This window comes from Eucalyptus grandis, chromosome 4, assembly GCF_016545825.1.
Source record: "Eucalyptus grandis isolate ANBG69807.140 chromosome 4, ASM1654582v1, whole genome shotgun sequence".
NCBI lineage: Eukaryota > Viridiplantae > Streptophyta > Magnoliopsida > Myrtales > Myrtaceae > Eucalyptus > Eucalyptus grandis.
Window position 1 is genome coordinate 5198165 of NC_052615.1, and position 21840 is coordinate 5220004.

The following is a 21840-nucleotide window of genomic DNA, read 5'->3' on the forward strand; positions in this document are numbered from 1 at the left end:
CAAGGACAATGAGTTTATTCTGCTCAAACAAGTGTAATAGTGCATGATAGACTTCAAAAAATTCTAGTGAGTAATACCTCAATCCCCATGCATTTATGTGTTGTCATTTATTCTTATGTCAAATGTTTTTGTCCAACTTAAGAGACATGCAACTGAAAAGGCAAAGATGCTAGGGCAATCACAATCAAAGAAGAAGAAAATTGTAGGATTTGGTGTAGGCAAACCTTCAAATTCTCAATGTGAGTGGCATTTTAACATTTTATAATAACAAGTCACTATCTCGGTACCTGGTGCAAGATTATTAAGTGTACCAGACAAATGAGTAATTGCAAGAGCCTCAAATACAAATGCACCATCATAATCCCAAGTCAGCGCATAGCCTCAATTATTAAAAAAAATTTCTCGAGAGCATGTTGTTACAGAGGTGAAGGCGGTATTACAGTCTCAAGCCACTTCCTAACCTGAATCATTAACAAATTTTCCTTCAGAGCATGTTGCTACTAAAACAAAGGTGCCATCACAATCTCAAGCCACTTCTCAACCTCAATCATTAACAAATTTTCCTTGAAAGCATGTTGCTACAAAGGTGAAGGTGCCATCATAGCCTTAATCATTAAGAAATTATTCTCAAAAACATGCTGCTATAAAGGCAAATGGCCATCATAGCCTCAAGCTAGTTCCAAATCTCAGTCATTAACAACTTTTTCTCATAAAAGTGTTGCTACAAAGGCAAATGCACCGTATATAAAGAAAAGATTTAAACTTTTGAATCAAGTGAAGGCCAAACCTACAAAACTATCAGAGTTCATAAACTTGGATTAATATATTTTCTGCATTTTTTGTTAAGCAAATTTGTTTTTGGTGAATTTTTTGTTTCTATCGATTCCCCAATTATGTTGATGTAAGTATGGATTCGGTGTCCTAATAAGATGATGGAGGAATGATCATTTTGATATCTAAGTAAATCAGTTTAGTTGCTTTATTTTAATGCCTCAATCCCCATGCATTTTAGTGGCTTTTTAAGTCACGATACACTTGATACTTATTGATTGTATTTATTGGCTAGATACACCACAGATAGATCACTAATATAAATATTATGCTAAATATTGATTATTTATGTATCTTTAAGTTACTATGTATTTAAAGTACTCTTTTAAATAGGTTAGTTTCAGACCTCAAGTTTTATAGAAAAACAATTGATATGTAAACTTGTAAAATAAGTTCTTTTACGTAAGAACATATATGCAAGTCCCAGTGGATTCTTTACAAAGTTGTGCGGAATAAGTTCTTCCAAATATGAAGCAACTTAATGGAAACATGATAGGGAGCACCATTAATCTAAATAAGACACATTCATCTCATTAATCCACAACTAAACCTACAAACTTAGAAACATGGTACTAAGGAAGACTAAAAAGCTTCCCACCAAGTCTCATGTTACACATAAGCAACATAAAGATACAACACATGCACAAAACAAATACCATTTGATATAGCATTTTTTCTTTCTTCACTCGTGTGAGATCCTCCTTTAAACATCTATTCTTCGCTTTTTGAGTTTTAATTTTAGCTAACAATGATCTTCACTTTGACCTCATCATGCCTCGATTGACTTGATTCCCATAATGCTTGAGCTCTTTTGAGGAGGTCGACTATCATATCCCTTACTTGATCTAATATCTTCGGATCAACCCATATGAAGAAATTACAACAACCTGGACTATCAAACTTAGCACATCCATGGAACATTCTTCTTGCATTTTTCCTTGTCTTTGCTATGAGAACTGGTGATTTAAGACCACAATATCAAGTAGCTTTGCCTCAACCTCCTTAGAAATTACCCCACTTGATTTAGATGTTGTTGGCCTCAATCTTCTAGTCACCATTCTTTGATTTAGCAATTGAAGAGTCTGACAAACTAACCACACTAAATCAGAAGAATAGACATAAGTTGACTGATTGAATAGTACCATTAAAAACAAATCTTGTGGAACAATAGAGACCTAGACTCATGCCTCAATAATCTTTTCATTTGTGTATGCAACAAAGGGATTGCCCAAATTGGAGAAAGCAAATCAAGATTCTAAGAATATTAAAGATTATACCTGTATAATTGAAACAAAGTCTTCAGATTAATATCAAGTAAATAATGCTTCAATTCCTAACATGATGGTCAATTAAATAATAAATTTTATCTAAAAGTAACCAACATTTCCTACCGATTCAAGCATTTTACACCATAACAATGTTCTCTAGCCGTGTGCATTTTGTTAAATAAATATAGAGAAAGCGTCAGAATAGATTCTAAGTAGCTATCTCTTTTTGGCAACAATATTTTGGATTTAGATCATGGACAACCCGAAAAAAAACGCTATAAGGAAAAAGTTGCATTTCCATCTAGCCACAATGACGAATTATATATCCACGACAGATTCTTGCAAGAATGCTAGTTCTTTCACACAACCATTGCCATCTAGAAGTATTTAGTGACTTGTCAATTTTAATCCTCTACTAAGCCAATGTTTGACAAAGATATTCGTTAATTTCTTACCTGCAATTTCCAAAAAAACAGAGAAGCAGTAATGAGAAGGGATTTGACACCACAAAATGAGAATGAACAACTTGCACAAATTTGCTCTAGCAATATGATTTGCTCTAGTCATACTGCTCTCTCCACCTCTTCTCGTCTACACATTATCATGCTTAAGCTCCAACTCTCCCACTTTTATTTTCCTAGTCGACTCTACTTGAAACATTTTCAAGGCCTTTTACAAGCGAAATCCAGCTATATGACACAATTTCTTTCATAAATAAAGCCAGTCATGGAAAAATAATATGCAAACTTGATCAACAACAGAAAGAGAGACTTGAGCGCAATATTAATGTGCTTATGCTTGTTCAGTGGAAGCACGTAAGTTGGAATAGTGTAGAGTCATTCTAGAAAATGGCATGGATGCATAAGATTGAACACGGACCTTTGATTTGGCACCACAACACAACGAAATGATAATTTATGGTTTGCACGACTCACGATTTGCATGGACTCCCTTCTACGGGATGACTTGCATGCAACAAGAAGAGGTTTGATGCGAACCTTCGACTTGCCATCACGACACCACGAGGAGATATGACTCGCAAGGACAATCGACGACAAAGATATCTCAAACTATCAATTTTAGGCTTGCACAAACTCGCGATCAACAAAGAAGGTAACTCATAGCTTCGATTTGGGCTCGCAGGAACTTGCTTGGGACTTAGGGCTTAAAACTTGGATTTGGGAAAAAGAAGAGGGAAGAGGATGAAGAGAGAACGAGGGCTTGGGGCAAGAGGAGAATGATGATGATTTAGATCGGTAAATGGTCCAAAACACTCTCGTTTTGCACACATGGAATTTGGGCTTTAATTATTTGCCATGTAAGAGAGAAAAAATGTTAAAATAAACCAACTCAACATTTTCCTTTAGTGTAATTGGACGAAACTAGCAAAGAGATTTGATTGAACTTTCTTGACAAGTTTTAGGACTTAATTGCATTTTTTGTGAGTTTTAGTACTCAATAGCACTTTTGTGACAAGTTTTAAGACTTTTGGTGCATTTATCCCATAAATATAACTTGATAAAATCTAAACACACAATCCTAATCAAGTTTTAAAAAAAAAGCATCTTAGCCATTGCACCAAATTTTTGATATTTTCAAAAAGATGTAACAATCAACTAATACGTCTAAATTTAGAATATTCATCAAAATTTCCAACGAGGAATTAAGATAATTGAAAAATAATCCGTTGCCTCACGAATTAGATTAACAATCATCTTTAACCCTAAAAACATTACCAATATGTATGAAAATCAATAATATAAAGAAAAAGTAAATCGAGTCTTTGACGTTTGCACGGCAATAATGGGAGGCGAACATTATTCCTAATTGCTAGCCACCGAAAGAATTACTATTGGGTCAACGAATGTGCTTCTCGGTTGTGGTAGTACAACAAACGGCAACGATAGGTTTGCTCTTCTGGTCACAGTGGAGCAGCAACTAACAACAACGGTTTTGGTGTTAGGAGACTAAAAAGCATTCGCGTGGTTGAATCGAGTGAAGAACTCAACAGCGTTGTCGAGTGTCATTCATGGCAGCTGGTGGTGTCAAGTAGTGAGCAACGGTGTTGAGTGGGTGGAGTCAGGTGGCGACAAGGTTGCGACAACTAGTAGTAGCTGGTTTGCGACGAGCAATGATTGGTTTAAGCTTGGTCATAGTGACGAGTGATGGTGAGCAATGGCAGGCAATGGTCTCGAGCGACAACGTTGAGCAGCAGCTAATCAAGGCTTCTCTTGGTCGCTATGGTGGCGAGGTTGAGCAACGCAAGTGAGCGGCAACAATTCGAGTGTGAAGTACCCTTGGCAGTAGTACAAATCCTAGAGAAAGGTACGCATGCCTAAGGAAGAAGAAAGTTTCTCTCTCCTCCTTTTGTGCCCCTTTGTCTTCTTGTGCAAAAAGTGTTTCCCTCTTTTGACAATATATTAGAAAGAAAGAGAGAGGACAAACCTAGCTCTAAACACTGTGACCGAAACTCTCTTTCACTCAATTTCTTGTACCTCACCCCCTATCTGGCTCCCTTAGGGCCTCTATTTATAAGGATAACTCACCCTTATTAATAAGAACTTTAGAGATAAAATTTTATTTTATTCAATCTTCAATCTATCACACAATTGGATTTTTCATTTGAAGCTCAAAAAATGGCTTAAATGCTAATATTTCTTATCTCTAAAAGTCTTCACCCTCCATATTTCCTACATTTATTTTATTTGGAAATTATTCAATCATAATCTATATCTTGAAGATTAAATAATTGACTTGAATTGATAATTGTCAATAATCACCGAAGATCGAATTTTATCAATAGGGAATTGAGTGCAGTTTTTAAACTAGCCACGTTGATTATATCTTGAAGAAGTTCCTTCAATCACACTTACGATGTTATCAAATTTGACTTTATAAACTTTTCAATTTTTTGTGAATACAAATTATTTGAATCAAAAGGGTAGTTGTATCATCATGCCTTGAAAATGTTGATCGAAAACATATCGGTTACAAGCATTCAATCTACCTATATTTTGAAAAGATATATTAAGGGGGCCAAACAAGGGATTATGAATGATGAATCTCATCAAATATCTTCCAATCCATGTAAATTTCATCGATTTTTCATGTTAATGCAACAAACTTTTGAATTGATAAGTTTGGGTACCAAAGATGTAAATATTATGAGAATAATGACAAAGAACATGGAAAATGCAAAGGCTGAGTTATCATCATACAAATCAAGTGTGGTTATGGCTGATGAGGATAATGAGGCTTTTTTGTGTGAGGTTTCAGTATTGGACCCCCTTCGAAGGAAAGGAAGGGGAACTACTCACGAAAGGCATAAAAAGTCAAATGAGAAAAAGAAGAAAAATCTAAACAAGGAACACCCCCAACGCAAATAGAAGTTGAGATGAGTGGCATATTATTCTAACTAATATGATCGGGTAAATTTTTCACTTATATTAATTAGGTGTGTTGCTCTTAATCCTCCATTTGTGTTTACATATTATTAATTTGGTTAATTTTTATATAAATGTGGCATCTACTATACATCATGTCGTTAAGGATTATGAGTAGATTTTCTCAATTCCTTAGTCAGATAATTAATAATTTAGTATATTAATGTAGTTATAATGGACAAACTCATTCTTCTCAAAAGTTACAATCAATAGGAGTCATTTAGTTCCACAAGTAGTCATCTTTATTTTTCAAAGGGAACAAAATCACAAGGCCACCCAAAAAAAAAAAAAAATGAACATCAAACTATAAATGCCTTGACAATAGATAACTAAATCGCTTTGTTAACCTAGACAAAAATTACATTTTCTATCAAGTATCTACTCATCATCATCCTTTTGCAATTAGTGCAGAAACATCAAATCATGTAAGGCTGGAAATAGTTGACTATTACATCTTGCCCCTTCGAAAAAACATTGTGAATGTTATTAGTGACCAACTAAAATGCTAGAACACTATCAAAGATTCTCTTATGATTGTGGTATACCAAATCAATTCGGTTGTGAAAGCAAGTGTGCGTACATCTGTTTAAAGGCAAATAGACTTACTTAAGCTAGCAAAATTACAAGTTCCAACATCTACTTTCTTTGAACAAGTAGTCATAATAAAATAACAACTAATAGACAAACAAAAAGTGGCAGTACATTTAAATAATGCACATTATGCCTCAAGCTATTCAACTTTTGATTAGTGTTCTCGAGTTCATCTCTCAAATGCTCTACCAAATTCTTAACATTTCTCATATTATCTTCAAGTATTGCAGATGGAGCCTTTGTGATAGAATAAGGCACATCGCTTGTAGACAAACACCAAGAAAAGAAGTCACATGTTTTATCCTCATAATTATAGAAGAGCTTGTGTTTGTTTCTTGTAGATTTCGATATTCTCACCGTAGTACACTTACCACACTTATGCATTTTATTTTGAAAAGTTAATATATTCCAGATATCCTCATTCACATTGGATGAAGACATTATACATATGAAATATAGCAATTTTATTTCTCATTTGATTGTTAAGATGAAAATATAAGTGCAAATACAAGTAGGACTACGGAATCTTTCAATCAAAAAAGTAATGCTTACCAAGAAATAAGTCTAGTTACAATACTCCAGTACCATATCTCATAATCAAGATCCCATGAGAAAATGCTATTATCATCAAACTAACCTAAAAAACGCTTTTCATTCCAAATAAATTTGCCTCTCATTTAGCCGTATGATAAATTTATATGTGCAAATTTGCACCAAAATTGTATCGAGTTAGGATTAAAATGACATTAAAACAGTTCTGACTAGCAAGCTTGAAAGATAAGTCTAGTAAGTTTAACTTCAGTAATGACCAAAACAACAATCTACCTAATTACATAAACAACATAAAGTAGATTAAATGCATCTTTAGAGTTTTACTTCAAGTCCTCCATAAAAATCATGAAATTACATTAAAAAAAAAAAGACAAGAGCACGCAACTTAGCGAGGCGGTTCTATAAGATGACATCTAAATCCATGCTTCAAAATAAAACCCTAAAATTACAAATGGAATGCAAAAATTATACAATTTTTGGAATGAACCTAAGAAAATCTATATCTTTTGAAGAGGAGGCAATGGTGGCATGGTTACTTGGACGACTAAGAGGGTGAGAACAGAGCAAGTTGAAAGAGAGAGGGAAAGAATAGAGCAAGTCAAGATAAAGATAGTGTCGCCCAGTGTCGCTCATTGAATAGTGTCGATTGTGAGTTGAAAGGACCGTTTGAATGGGGGGGAGAAAGATCAGGGTATGAAGAGAGAGAGAGAGAGGGGGGAGTGAAGTGGAGAGAGGGAATATCATCCGTTTGAAATTGAAATATGAGGGCTTCTGATACGATGGGCACAGGTCCATTTGATATCGAAATTAGGAGAGCTCTTGATAGGTGGGCATGGGCGACACGTGTGGCCCGTTAAATGGATTTAGATTTTGACACGGTGGCATCACAGTTAAATGGATTCAGATTTTGACATGGTGGCATCACAGCGGTATCTAATATTTTCTCCAAAATGCCATAAGAAGACGGAAAAGACAACGGAATCATCCACCATTGATTCGGGTCGAGCCCAAGCCCGGCAGTTATGGCCCAAACGGGATCGTCTTCTTCCCTCTCTGCCCTAATGCTCAGGACTCAACCGGGAAGAAGAAGGGAGGGGGTTTTGTCGGTGTCTGCAGAAGCGGAAATGGCCGAAGAAGCGATCCTAGGGTTCTTGCAGACCCGCGAGGAGATCGCCGATTCCGGCGAGTTCGCGGCGGCGCATGGGCTCGACCACAGCGAGGTGGTCAACGTCATCAAGAGCCTCCACGGCTTCAGATACGTCGACGCTCAGGTCACACCTCACCTCTCCTCTCCTCTCTCTCCTCAGTACATTCTCGCTGCCCAGCGCCCTCCCGCCCGCCGGCTGCTTTTTGCCGGTTGTCGTGCGCGCATTTCCGTCGACTGGGTGTTGTTTCCTGTGATGCCACATCTTAATAATGGGGTTGGACGTGGGCGGAATTGGTGTTGATATGGGGACATTGGAGCGTGGCCGCCGATAATCTCCGTGAACCTACAGTTTGTCTTGGCGAATGGGTCATCCGCCGGGTTGCGGATTTTCGTCGCATGTTTGTGTTTTCGGGTCTTTGTTACACGGATGTTAACGTTGTGGGCTGGACGTGCAGGACATCAAGAGGGAAACGTGGGTGCTTACGGAGGAAGGGAAAAAGTATGCGGACGTCGGATCACCTGAAGTGCAGCTGTTTTTGGCTGTACCGCCAGAGGGTATCTCTCGTGAAGAACTTCAGGTTAGCATCACCATTTCCGACCTGATTGGGTTTGCGATGCTGTCGAATGCTGTGACTGGCGAGTGAGTCTTTCTTAGCAAGTTTGCTTTCTAGGGGGTAAATTTGGATTTCATCCTGCGGTTGTGTGTATAGCATCTCAAGCTGTTTTCTAAGAGATTTTCCTTTTCAAGTTCTATGTAAGAATATCTAAGAATGGATGAATTATCACCGAGGTATTACGTGGATGCAGAAAAGGCTTGACCCCTCAGTTTTCAAAATAGGTTCTGCACAAGCAGGGAAGAATAAATGGGTCGAGATGGGCAAACATATATCTAGAAAGGTAAGCAGCTATGCTATTTGTTCAAAAGCTTTTTTCCTTGCTTATTTAGGTTAACTCATGGTGTAATACTTATGGAATTGATTAGATCCTCTGATCTGTATTCCTCCAGTTTGTATGTTTGAGAGTGATACTTAAGGTGTGATAGTTATGGTTTTGTATCTTCTGTTCATAAGCTTAAGAGTGAAGTCAACTGTTTAATGCGATTGTGGAGAGCTTGAGTGGCTGCATTTAAATTTTAGTTAATCTATTAGTTTCAGATTCATTTATTATCGGTTTTGAGTTTTTTTTTTTAAGGGAAAAAAAAGGAAACCTACTTGTTCTTGGCTCTAAGTTTTGCATGTGCCCATTTAGTATTCTTTGTTTTTTATGTTTAACAAATGAAATGGAAAACTTCTTTAGGTTCAACACGTGGATGACAAAGTCAAAGATATGCTTACCCGGATAAAAGATGGGCAGGTGAATGAATTGCTCGTGAATTCTTTCTTTCCACTTCATGTTTTCCCCTTTTCCTTTGTAATCATTCATACATTATTATTTATTATTATTATTATTATTTTTTTGTCATTGTAAGACTTACTTTCCATGTAATAAGTACCATCTAGTATGTAATGAGAGATCTCTTTGATGTATGAACATATAAGGGTAAGACCTTCAATGTAGGGGGTTTCTTTAAAAGACGCATACGAATAATACCAAACGCTCGAGAAAAATCATTGTTTGATTGGTCCATGTCATACATTGTATCGTATGGACTCGTAAATGTCATTAAACCATTTGTGGCAAATGGTCTGAGTTTTTTGGTGGAGATACTACGGAAATTCCTGTGGTTGGTAGACATGCGATTGTTTGAGTTGCAATGGATGCTGTAGGTTATCGAGGTTCAGACTGTGGGCTTATCCATGAGGGAGAAGTATTTTTTGTGTTGGGTCACACAGCAGATCTAGTGTGATTGACCAATCACTTTTCTTGCTATGCATTTCATCCCATTTGGTGTTTAAATGCTAAATCACTCAATTTTAATTGGCTTCTCACACCACGAGTTATTGGGAAATGCTGTACTTCTCACATGGAATACCTTCTGTTCTACCGAAGTCACCTTAAGTAATGCATAATAGGGTGTGGATATTTGGTAGGCTTTTTGTAAGTATCTGGTGCTTGTGCATGATGCAAGCTTAAGGATGTGTGGCATGTGGTTTACTACAATAAAATCGACACATTAGTTAATTGGGGACTTGTCCCTCTCTTGTTCTTCTCTGTTTGATCCAGATGTATATTTTAGTAGTTTATACAGACTATTTTGTCCTTTTTTCCTTCCCGCTTATTTAATGTTTGAACGGTCTCCTTGCCTAATATCTGTTTTTTCTCAGGGTATTGATGCAGACAGCATCAAAGCTCTCAAAGCAAGAAAGCTTATTACTCCACAGTAAATACATCTCGAGTTTTGGTTTACTAATTACTTGGTTTGTCCAGAAATCATGAACTTTCTTGGGTTTCTTCTTTTAATGCTCACATCCATGTAAAACCTGTTTTCTTTAAGGACATGGAAGGGTTACTCAGTGAAGAGAGGTCCTAATTATGCCCCTAAAAGGAAGAAGGCTGCTACAGATTTGACTCGGGAAAATCTCCAGAGGTATTAGTTTTACGTTTTAGTTAATTCATTGACAAAGTTGTGCATTGACGTTGCTAAATTAGTTGGCTTATGAGGGAAATCGTTTGACATGTGAAAGTTTCTGTTTACCCAATGTCTCCCACCTTACAGCTGCATATCCCTAATGATGTGAAGTTCCATTAAATCGGGAAAATTAGAGGAGTCTGCTGTCGTATGAAAGTCTTCAGATTTATCATTAGAGAAAAAAGAAATATATATTTAGCTTTTGAGTGGATTTCAAACGCTTCTCACTTTCCTTATCGACAGAGGAATGGGAATTTGACCCTTAATGGTGATTCATTTGAAAGCTGATTTTGGCCTTCCAGACATAACCTTTAAGTTCTTGTGTTTAGTTTCTGCATTTTCCTTTGCTAATTTATTTGCTTATTTGAATTTCTTGCTGCAGCCAAGCAGTTCTCACATTGTATTAATCTATAAATGATATTACCTATTAACTTTCAACTCTCCATTTTCGTAATAGATGGGTTGTTTCTGCTATTATGGGTTGTCTTTGTTCGTTTACATGTAACTTTTCCTATTTTAAATTGAGGAAATCACACAAGGCTGATTGGTTGATGGATGTAGGCCCTGAAAATTGGTAGCTCATACTGTTTTAGATGCAATATGATGTGCTTGTGTCTGGTTCACTCTTGTTAACTGATGAAGCATGCACTTTTATTGCAGGGGCGACTGGAGGGATTTAGAGTTCAAAGAGTATAACTTCAGCGCCAAGGGTCCGCCTTCTGAAGGTGGCCATGTTCATCCACTTCTTAAGGCAAGGATTCTATTCTTTAAATGTTTTTATTGAGAATATTAATATTGTGTTTGGCCGGTTCCAGACCCAAGATAAGTGGACATAGGGTCTAAGGAGAATATCAATTAATCATATCCTTAGCTTTGACTGCTGCTGAAAGGTCCCTACTTGGTGGTCAAATCAGCACAGAGGACCAACTATTTCAGAACCCTGGTCACTTTTGGTGACAGAAGTAGAACCGTGAGTCACCATGGCTACATTTAGTCTCTTAGAAAGTTAAAGGTGCCTAGTGTCAAGGAAACTTTGTGTTCCGCCGGGCTTGAACTGAGATTTGATGTTATGTTCAATTCAACTGGTTGTTGCATGTATCATTTATTAATCATGGTACTGCTTCTGAATTGAGCTTTGGAAGTATATCTGTCACATGATATTTTGTGGAAAACCTTAGCCAATCATAAGGATGAATTCTACATCAATTGCATAAAGAAATACAGAGCTAGGTACTCGGTCCTGCAAAAATTATAAAGAGCACATTTAGTCAGACTGTTACTTTCATAGGAACCGTCTGGACCAAAGTTTGCTTTACCCTGAAAATTAAATGGGAGATGAAATCTGCATAAAAATCTATGATTTGCTTTACCCTGAAAAATTAAGTTATGGAAAATCTATTTTGTCATATGCTGAATGTGTTCAGCTAGATCTTGAATTTTTTTTTTATGCTGTGATACCATGAATATCGCTCAAGGGTCTTGGTCTCATATTGTTGACAACACTCCATGAGGTCTGAAAAGTTTCAATTTTTAATTGAACACACTTTACAAAGTGTGCATCCTATCAAAAAGTGAGGACATTATCTGGAGGCAAGTTCCATGACTTGCGAAGGATAAGTCTTGAACTTCTTGATTACTTCTCAAAGCTTTTAGATTTCTGTCAAAAGTGTTTAATTGATTTTTGGAAGTTTAAAAGCAAGTATAACAATCCAGAAAGAAAGTCCATGTATTCATGGTTCCTATCATCTTGCTTTTTCTGATTCTTGTAGCAACTAAAAGCTGCTCCATTTGCAACGTTCATTTGAAATCTTTCATAAACACGGTGAAACTTCCATGTGACAGTGAGCTCTTTGCAGTATCATCCTCAAGTTCATGTCATTGCCACTAATATTTTCTCATATGTCCATCATTTAAAGATTTTGCAAATTTAACATATGCAATTTAAGCTTAATTTGTTAAATTGAAACTTGGACTAATTTACTCCCAATCACTTTTCTTAGCTTTGCTTATGAATATGTTTTTTTCCTCATTTTCAGGTGAGGCAGCAGTTGAAGAATATTTTTCTTTATATGGGGTAAGATGTGGCAATATCTTTTGCTAGTGAAAGTATGACAGTTTATTTATCCTTTTGTTCCTTGGTTCTATAGTTGCTTATGGTGGCTCTTTCGTTGGTTGCAGTTTCGAGGAAATGCCTACAAACAACTATGTGGAAAGCAGGTATAGCTTCTCATCTCTCTGCTTTGCAGTTATATACATGCTTCATGTCATGGTCGGTGCTCTGTGATATGTTAAGCACTCATTACTATGATCACAAAACTTACGCCAATTGGTCTTATCTATAATACATCTCTATTAAGGTAATACTATATTCTAGACATTTGGTAGAAACTGATTATCATGGTAAAATTAGTTGGTAATCTGCCAAATGACATCATGCTCCAATTCCTGGTTTTTGCATGCTGTCCAGTCTGAGATTGAAATGAGAATGAATATATTTATGCACGCAGTACACAATCTTTCCTCAATTGAAACCTCATCTCAAATTGTCCATGAATTCTATCTGTTTATGCTGAAAATGGGGGCTTTTATGCTTACATTCTTCAACTTTTTGTAACTGATGACGCATCTGATGTATTGAGGGCTAAGCAGATGCATGTGAGCGTACGGCTAAGTAACTAAATATGAATTTAGTCATCTATTGTCTACCATGCATGAGGTGCTTTTGCCTTGTATTGCTGTTGTCCAGCTTTATTGTAGATTACCAGTCTATGTGGTTTTACCAATTTCTGGTTAATGTGCAGTTTCTGGAACTTTGATGCTCTGTTCCAGCCTCAGCAACACCCTGCTCGTGATTCACATGATACTTTCTTTCTAAAAGGTCTGTCCTATCTGATTGCATAATTGGTAGTTCCACTTTATGTGGTGTTTTTCTCATAATTATTTGGCTTGTGATGCATATAGCTCCTTCCACCACGAGAGAACTTCCTGAAGATTATGTTGAACGTGTGAAGAGAGTTCATGAATTGGGTGGTTACCAGTCTCGAGGGTATCATGTTTGTTTGTTTCGTGTTTTTATCAATTCGTGTTCATTTTTAACTGCATTCCTGTACTTATCTCTCCAATTGGTGTGAGAATTGCGTTACATTTCTGTTGCTGATGGACTTTTTTTTTTTTGGGTGCACAGATATGGATATGAATGGAAGAGAGATGAAGCAAATAAGAACCTTTTACGAACTCACACGACTGCTGTTTCCACGCGGATGCTTTACTTGTTGGCACAGGTTTGGTAGTGCTTGATGTTTCCTGACAAAAAGCTTACTCTGCAATTGTTTGGCCAATCCTAGAATATGCATTTAATTTTGTTTATTGTCTTGTTGCATAGTATTTTAATGGATCACTTAATTTAGAATAACATGCATCATTGCCAACAAGACCTAGAACCATTTATGAGCCTTTTATTTTTGCTCCATTGTTGTACCACCTCATAGACAACTATAATTTGTTGAACATAATGAATGTTGGTTTAGACACTTGGTAAATATTGTCAACATATTTTCTGCAGTTCTTCATGTTCCTATAGAACTGTCTCATACCCACCTGTTTCAACTTTCTCTCTCCAAAACCCAAAAAAATAGATTATAAAAATAAGCATGTGATTGCAATTTTGCAAATGAATATAACCCTCCATAGTTTTTAAGAATCAGGGTGTTCAACATTAGATAAAAGTACAATATCAGATGCTAAAAAGTAAAAACTAGAAAAGTGAAGTAAAAGTTGATTTACACACTAAATGACTTTGTGATGTAATCATGCAAGTTGTCCTAGTGTGTTCTGCTTTGAGCTGGAAGCATTATTGGGGCATCGTGGGAAGCAAAAGAACAACTTACCATTTCTATCTAAGATTCAGTCTCAGAAGATTTAAAATGAAAAAAAAATGAATCGTTTTTAATTAATGAAAAACTACTAAACGTCAATGTTTAGATATTTTTGAAAGGTTTTGGGAGTTCCGAATTAGTTAAACCTAAAATGTGAGTCGCAAATAAAAGAGGAAGTCAATTCAAATGGACCATTTATTGTTTGATTTCTTGACATTACTTGCAGAAGAAACCCTTTGAACCAAAGAAGTACTTCTCAATTGATCGTGTTTTCAGAAATGAAGCGGTAGATCGAACCCATCTCGCAGAGTTCCACCAGATTGAAGGTAATTATTTGATTATCCTTGCATATTGAGACTTAAGAGAATATATCTGGATTTTGTGGGATGTTCAGTTATGGTGTTTCTCAAATAAGCAGAATAAATACTTCATTGAGATTTACGTCTGTTCTCTGTCCCTAGTTTTCCAATCGTCTCTACAATAAATAAAATCTGTTAGATCTGTGGGATTAGGAGTCAAGTGGTGTCCAAGTTACAGGTATACTGTCTCTAGATAGAAATGTTTTCTAGTGAAAGTGAGTAGAAACAAATTTGGGTATTCTGGTAGAAATCACATGGGTTCTTGTATTGATGACCTTTCTGAATCTTGACTCTTGTTTCAGGTCTCATATGTGATCGAGGACTTACTCTTGGAGATTTGATTGGAGTCCTGCATGATTTTTTCTCTCGTATAGGTAGAGAGTATTTCTATAATATCAGCCAACAAAAAGACCTTGGGAAGCCCTCAGATGATGATGGGCAGGTTTAAGGTAGTCTTGGTAAATATGTATATTTGACGTAGCCCAATTCCTTATCCAGGCATGTCAAAGCTCCGTTTCAAGCCTGCTTACAATCCGTATACTGAACCTAGCATGGAGATTTTCAGGTGAAGTAGCTTTATATAGCTTTTTTAGTGTGAATTAGGGATCAATCTAACCCAAGAGGTCTTCCATTCAATTCTACATTCCTCTACATATTACTTCCCTTCCCATCCCTAAACTTGTCTAAGGAAAGTGTTTTACATTTTGGCCAGTTACCATGAGGGCCTTGGGAAATGGGTGGAGATAGGGAACTCTGGCATGTTCAGACCTGAAATGTTGCTTCCTATGGGACTCCCTGAGGATGTTCGTGTTATTGCCTGGGGACTTTCTCTCGAAAGGTAAATAGTGTCTTTCATATTTTTATTTGTGGCTTGATTGGATGGTGAAGCTGCAGGGCTATTATCACATTGGGCTTGTTTTGTTGTTAGGATAAATGCAAATTTAATTGATATCCAAAGTTGGTGCAATTTTTCCATTTTCTTTTGCTACTGAAGGCTTAGGCTGTTTGGCTTATTCGTTGCTTGATTCTATGTTTTGTGGTTTTTGGACCAGACCCACGATGATACTTTATGGGATTGATAACATCCGGGATCTGTTTGGACACAAGGTACGATCTCACTCTGTTCTTCCCTTTCTCCGAGATCTACCTGGTGCACTTCCACTACTATAATCCATGCACTTTTGTCTTATGCAGGTTGATCTCGGTCTTATTAAGAAGAACCCAATATGTCGTCTGGGAAATAATTAAATTTTGGGGAACTCAATTTTTGGGTACATTTCAATTCTTTACCTGTTTTTACCTTTTAGAACGACAATTAAGCAGAAATACTTACACAGGTCAAAAAGACCATTTCTTATGTAGATCTAAACGTGCTGTAGAAGCACCATACTTAAACTTTAGTGGGTTGCTAATAGAACTGTGTTTCAAATCTTCTGCGCAAGTTTCTCTTTTCCCTTTCCCAGACGGATTCACTCTGCTGAATCAGGTGTTACTTGCATCTCTACAGAATTCATGTGAAGCTGCTGGCCACTCAGTGAGTGCAAAGATTTTGTATCCTCTTACGTGCCAAATTTCATTGACGTTAACGCTCAGAAGGCTGTCTAGATGCCATAACCGCACCAATGGATGTTTCAATGTAATCGCAAGTTGCAACTGCATTTCTTGAACATATTTTAACGACAATAAAACGGAAGTTCATCGGATGATATGCAAATAATAGCTGAGATATGTGGTTCTCGTCGTGCCTTCGGAAGTGAACAAAGTAAAAAGTAAAAAAAATGACTCGTCTGGAGTACAAAAGTCGTATTAAGAAATTGGTTTACAATGCATCTTGTAGTCTTGTTGAGTAATTGAAGTTGGAATATTAGTATGTAAACTGACTTCTCAAGAAAAAAGAAAACGCACGTATAAACCTTGTAGTGAAATCAGTGTAATATAAATCTTTGAGTGAAAATGCAATTAGGTTCTCTCGACGAAGTCTTGCTTGATTTTTCTAACGTGATAATCCAATCATTGTTGTCGTCTTGCATAATATGAGCTCTATTAAACAAAAACTATGCATCATTGCTTAGTTAAATGGCGTTGTTTCTTCGTCTGAAATGATGCACACAAATCAGCCAACTTTTCAAGAAAAAAAAGTGCACATATAATAATCCCTTATCTTATATCGGTTTTGGAATAATTGCATAATCAGCCCTAAACCCATTGTACCAGAACATATCAAGTTTTGAACCTTGTAGTAAAACCGATTTAATCTAATTTTTTAAGGGAAGATGCAATCTAGTTCTCTCGACAAAGTCTAGCTTGATTTTTCTGACATGGTAATTCAATTATCGTTGGCTATCTTGCATATTGTGGCGGTAGTGTAATGTGAGTTATTTTCAACAAGATGATGTTGTTGTTGCTTGGTGTCGTTTCATCATCTAAAATGATACACATAAATCAGCCAAAATCTAAAAAACCCAATCCAGAAAGAACCCTAGTTTTACTTCAGGAGAACAAAATCCATGAAGAGATCAGCAAACCATCAACGTATCATATCCGAGGAAACCAATGCAAACAACGCAAATTGATCACAAAAAGACAACACACTCTTGGAAGGACCCCACCGTAACTGGCCAAATCTCTTCCTTTTTTCTCCTGTTTTGTAAAAGGTTGAAGGCGGTGGACTTCAATGTAAACCTAACACGATCAATCTTTATTGTTTCTATTGCAGAATCTCGAGGCCATCTTCATCTTTGCTCCATTTGATCAAGGTATCATTCCTATGGTTGTTAGCACAACTTAATCGTCACAATGGCAATAATTCCTTCCACATCGTACTTTTGGTTGGCATTAATCAATGCACCAACTTCAATTCACTGGAATTAGCTACCGAGGTATTTGATGGGAAAGTTCTAAAAAATTCGAGGACTTGGTTACACAAATTACAAATTTGTAGATCAAATTGAAAAAGAACAATGTGGTTGCCTTTTTTCCTATGCTAAAGGAATCTTCGTACCCTTTGCCACCAGAAAAGAGGGAAGCACTTTTCTGTTGCTACCAGAAGATTTTTAGCACTGACCCCACGGCGGAATGCTTGTGTGGTTGTGTGGCTTCGATTCTTGCTTTAGTGTTGAGTTCAAATCTACCCTCGATCATCCTGTCGGCCTAGGCGTGGTTTAATATGCAAGGTTGCAATTAAAATGAAGGCAATTTTGGGATATAAATATTTATGGTGCCTTTTCCCCGCCCTTAAGAACCAACTGTCATTTTTTCATTCATTGGATTAGGCATGAAATGATGCTTTCTTTTAGGATTGAGTAGTTGCGTTTGCTTCCTTGGAAGTGAATTCTTCTTTTGCCATCAAGAAACTCGAATTAAGTTGTAGTTGATTAACTGGTAATTACTTATATTATCGACTCAGAATTCATGTATCATGATTCTATTAGACTCAAGACCTAAATGATATGGATTTATTTATTAAATGAATCTATAGAGCTCTAATTCGTTGTTCATATATATCGATCCATGATCGAATCTCTATATGATGTAGTCCACCGCGCTTTTCATTTTTTTTTTTTTTTTTTTTTTTTTTTGTGCTAGAAAGTCAGAGACAATTAAATACCCTAATGATTTTCAGATCCTGTTAGATAGTATGATGGCTTAAAGGTAACATTGCAAACAACAAATCATTGGTGGTGAGATGTACACAACATGCGGTTACCTTTGTCCATGTTAAACTTAATTGTGATTGCGTCATAAGTGTGCCGGAGTTAAATCTAATGATGCATTTGGTAATCATTCTATTTTGAGAACAATTTCTTATCGGAAATTATTCTTTTTATTTTATTCACAAGAATAATTTCTAAGCATTTTAAAGGCGTTTAATAATTATCCAAAATTTATATTCTCGAATAAAATTTATTTGGTTTTGTTCTCAAACTTTCAAATCCAAATCATTTTCTTTTAATATTTTAATAATTTTATTACATTTTCTTTCTCCTCTTCTTCTTCTTCTTCTTCAAGCTATGGCTGGTCACCAATCTGGGGATGATCAGCAACTTGATCGACGATTGGTCAAATGAGGGTTGGTGACCTCGCCAAAGTGTCGCCAACTCCCTGCAAGGCTGTGCCTTGTCGGTTGAGCCTTGGTTGGGCGAGGAGCCTCACCAAATCTAGGCAAGGTCGAGTCTTGCCTAGCTAGGTGAGGTTCGCCGGTGGTCAAGAGAGGCTTGGGTGAGGCCCACTTGGCCACTAGCAAGCTCATCAGACCTCGCCTAATTGGTTGTTCGCAATCGGTGGTGGTGGACGATGGTGATGACAGTGGCTAATGGCGATGGCGGTGGAAGAGGAAGAGAGAAGGAAGAAAAAAAGAAGAGAAAAGAGAAAAAATGGATTAACTTGGTTAAATAATTATTTCTGAGAACAAAGAATCAATTTTATTGTACTCCTTGATTCTATTTCTAATCTATTTCCAAGAACAAATTTGTTTTTGCGAACAAAAAATTTACCAAACGAATTTCCGTTCCAAATCTATTTCTGAGAATAAAATAATAGAATAAAACACTATTTGATAAGTTGCCAAACGTGTCCTAAATGTATCACGACACACTCACAATGATTTTACAAGAAACATGTAGAACGAGAACCCAGCATCTGATGACGTATCAGCAATTCCTCAAGGGCGAAAATGCGAATAATCGTCCACAAAAGTTGGTTCCGAAAGAAACCAAACGCTCGAGAGAAAAATTAATAAAAAATATTTTGTGATGACTAGCCAAACATGGTCCCATGGTCTAGTGGTCAGGACATTGGACTCTGAATCCAGTAACCCGAGTTCAAATCTCGGTGGGACCTTCTCTCTTTTTATTTTTTGTGCTCTCTTGAATCTTTTTTCCCCCGATGTTTTCATCCTTAAATCAGATGCAGAGGGAGAGTTGCATAAACTATTTTCCCATGATACGTTGCATAAACCATTTTCCCATGAAATGGATCCATTAATCCATTTTTTTTTGTTCATATTTGTCGAATTGAGTATAAAATGGGTCGCTCCAATTTATGAACAGGTCGATATGAGGTATAAGAAACAAAACCCAACTAGATTTTGGTTTAAATGGTTTGCCTTGATCAATTTCTAACTCGTATAAATCAAAAAAAAAAAAAATACAATGAATTTTGGAGCTTGAACTCACGTCCTCGTTCTTGTTGAGGTCACCTCTCTCTTCATGTATTGTTCCCCACCCCCATCCAAAAAAAAAAACTCTCTTCATTTTATTTCCAACCTCTATTTTCTTCTTCTCCTTCTTCCATGGTCTCCACCGTTGCCGTTGTCATCACTATAAGCGAAAAGAATCGGTGAAAACAAGTGAAATTTCAATGGGCAAAATGATGGAATTCGCACGCAGAAAATGATAATGCTTTATAATCCAATGCACCTACGACTTTAACGCTCTTGAACAGTTGCCACATGCTCTTGCACTGGGAGTTGTTCCTCCTCCTTCTCCTTATTGGGAAAATTATCCAAAAAATCCTATGTTTATTATATTTTTGCCAATTCAGTAATAAATCTTTCAATTTTGTCAATTAAGTCATAACTTTTCACATTTTGTCAATGGAATCAACTCAGACAATTTTGCCAAAAATCACTAACGTGGGCGTTGACCATTCTACATGGCACGGCCGGCATTAATGTGGACAGATTTTTAAAAATATTTTTTGGAATTTTTTATTTTCTATTTTTTCCTTTCTTCTTCTTCTTCTTCTTCTTTTAATATTCTCTTTTCTTCTTTCTTTTTCTTTTATTCCTCCATCGGCAAATGCTGGTCCTCCTCAATGGCTGCTGGAGGTCGTCGGCCTCAAGTAAGGAGGCGGCCCTGGCCTAAGGCCAATGAGTTCCGCAGCCATTAGTGACACTTGGCAGTGGTTGGCAAAGGGAAAAAGAAAAAGAAAAAGAAAAAGAGAAGAAAATAAAGAAAAAAGTAAATAAAAAATTCAACAAATATTAAAATAATTAAAAATCGTTCATGTCAGTGCTAGTAGATTGTGCAACGTAGGACAGCTGGTGTCCATGTCCATGATTTTTTTTTATCAAAATTAGTTGGATAGATTCAATTGATAAAATATCAAAATGTTTAGAATTTAATTGACAATATTCCTGTGAAGAGCTGAAAAGTCTTTTTCTCTCTCCTCTCTCTCTCTCTCTTCTCATTGTCTTCTTCCACCGTCAATCATAGGAGGGCTTGACCTATATTGACATTTAAATTTTGGCGATCCGATCATTTATTTATTGCAAAGAAAATTAGATATTTCTATTTAAACCCTAAACAAAAATATTAAAATTCAATTGCGTAGCATATAATTTTAGAGCCTTTATTTTTTATTATTGCATTTACAGTGGACCGATGATGGATGGGTCTAATCTAACGAGTTGGACTCAGCTCATGGAGAGAGGGAATTGGCCCAAGTCTGTTACTCCCCGATACCAAAAGCTAACTTATGGAGAATGATGATTTGATATTTTTGGAAAAGATTTCATATTATTCTTTTCATAATCGTTGAATTTTTTTATATATTCATATAATATATATTGAATGATATATTTTGTAGTAAATTGAAAGATTTCAGATGAATTATCAAAATAATAAGAGGTAATATCACGCATGGAAGCATAGTTGATCTTGAGCAATACATTTTGCATATCGTATATTTGGTATCGCAAGGACAAGAAATTGCCTATTCTCTGATCAATCCGTGAAGAAAGAATTGAGTGGTGTGCCCCTGATTGTCGGTGGACATGAACAGAACAGGAAGTCAGCATCGTTTTGTGATATTTTGGTTCCTATTTTTGTTGCGTTTGAAAAAAAAAAACAGGAAAAAGAGAAGGGACGATCCTTTCTTACTGGTTCTGAGATGCAAAAGGGGCACTAGAAAAGCACAAGAAGACAGAGTAAACGGGGGACTTCACAATTTGAGAGACACGATCATATGAGAGAGAGAGCATGCTTTTTACGAGAACACTCTATGGCGCTGTCATCGTAGTCGTGCCGTCATCGTTCACGATGTTAGAATATTTAAATAATAAATCACGTTTTCATCTAATAGCTTAAGTTTTTAGAACAGTTGGCAGTGGTCCCACAAAATCTCACATGATATGAAAGTTAGGAGATCCTGAGTTCGAATCTTCCAAGCCCCTATTTGCCTCCTCAATTAAATTCCCATGCTTA

At 36.5% G+C, this 21840-nt stretch overlaps 1 protein-coding gene and 1 non-coding gene across 3 annotated transcripts; both read left to right on the plus strand.

Annotated features, from left to right (window-relative positions):
* Positions 1-7740: 7740 nt before the first annotated feature.
* LOC104440747 (phenylalanine--tRNA ligase alpha subunit, cytoplasmic) lies at positions 7741-16341 on the plus strand. Of its 2 annotated transcripts, XM_010053707.3 has the most exons (19): positions 7741-7956; positions 8288-8410; positions 8640-8729; positions 9129-9185; positions 10097-10152; positions 10267-10359; positions 11062-11152; positions 12438-12475; positions 12580-12618; positions 13203-13279; positions 13363-13447; positions 13586-13682; positions 14503-14602; positions 14938-15009; positions 15134-15200; positions 15348-15473; positions 15688-15742; positions 15830-15906; positions 16143-16341. In XM_010053707.3, exons 1-18 carry the CDS (start codon positions 7747-7749, stop codon positions 15881-15883), a joined length of 1530 nt encoding a protein of 509 aa, XP_010052009.3. In that variant the 5' UTR covers positions 7741-7746; the 3' UTR covers positions 15884-15906; positions 16143-16341. The 2 variants fall into 2 exon arrangements, with proteins under 2 accessions (XP_010052009.3, XP_010052008.3); XM_010053706.3 differs by lacking the exon at positions 16143-16341 and having other exon boundaries at positions 15830-16066.
* Positions 16342-19402: 3061 nt separating this feature from the next.
* Positions 19403-19474, plus strand: TRNAQ-CUG. Its single transcript has one exon. It is a non-coding gene; the product is annotated as a tRNA-Gln (tRNA).
* The last annotated feature ends 2366 nt before the right edge of the window (positions 19475-21840 follow it).

Coding starts and splice junctions, on each gene's coding strand:
- LOC104440747 (XM_010053707.3), top strand. CDS start 7,747: ATGCTCAGGACTCAACCGGGAAGAAGAAGGGAGGGGGTTTTGTCGGTG. Junction 12,476..12,579: donor AATATTTTTCTTTATATGGG/GTAAGATGTGGC, acceptor CGTTGGTTGCAG/TTTCGAGGAAATGCCTACAA. Junction 15,201..15,347: donor CCTAGCATGGAGATTTTCAG/GTGAAGTAGCTT, acceptor CATTTTGGCCAG/TTACCATGAGGGCCTTGGGA.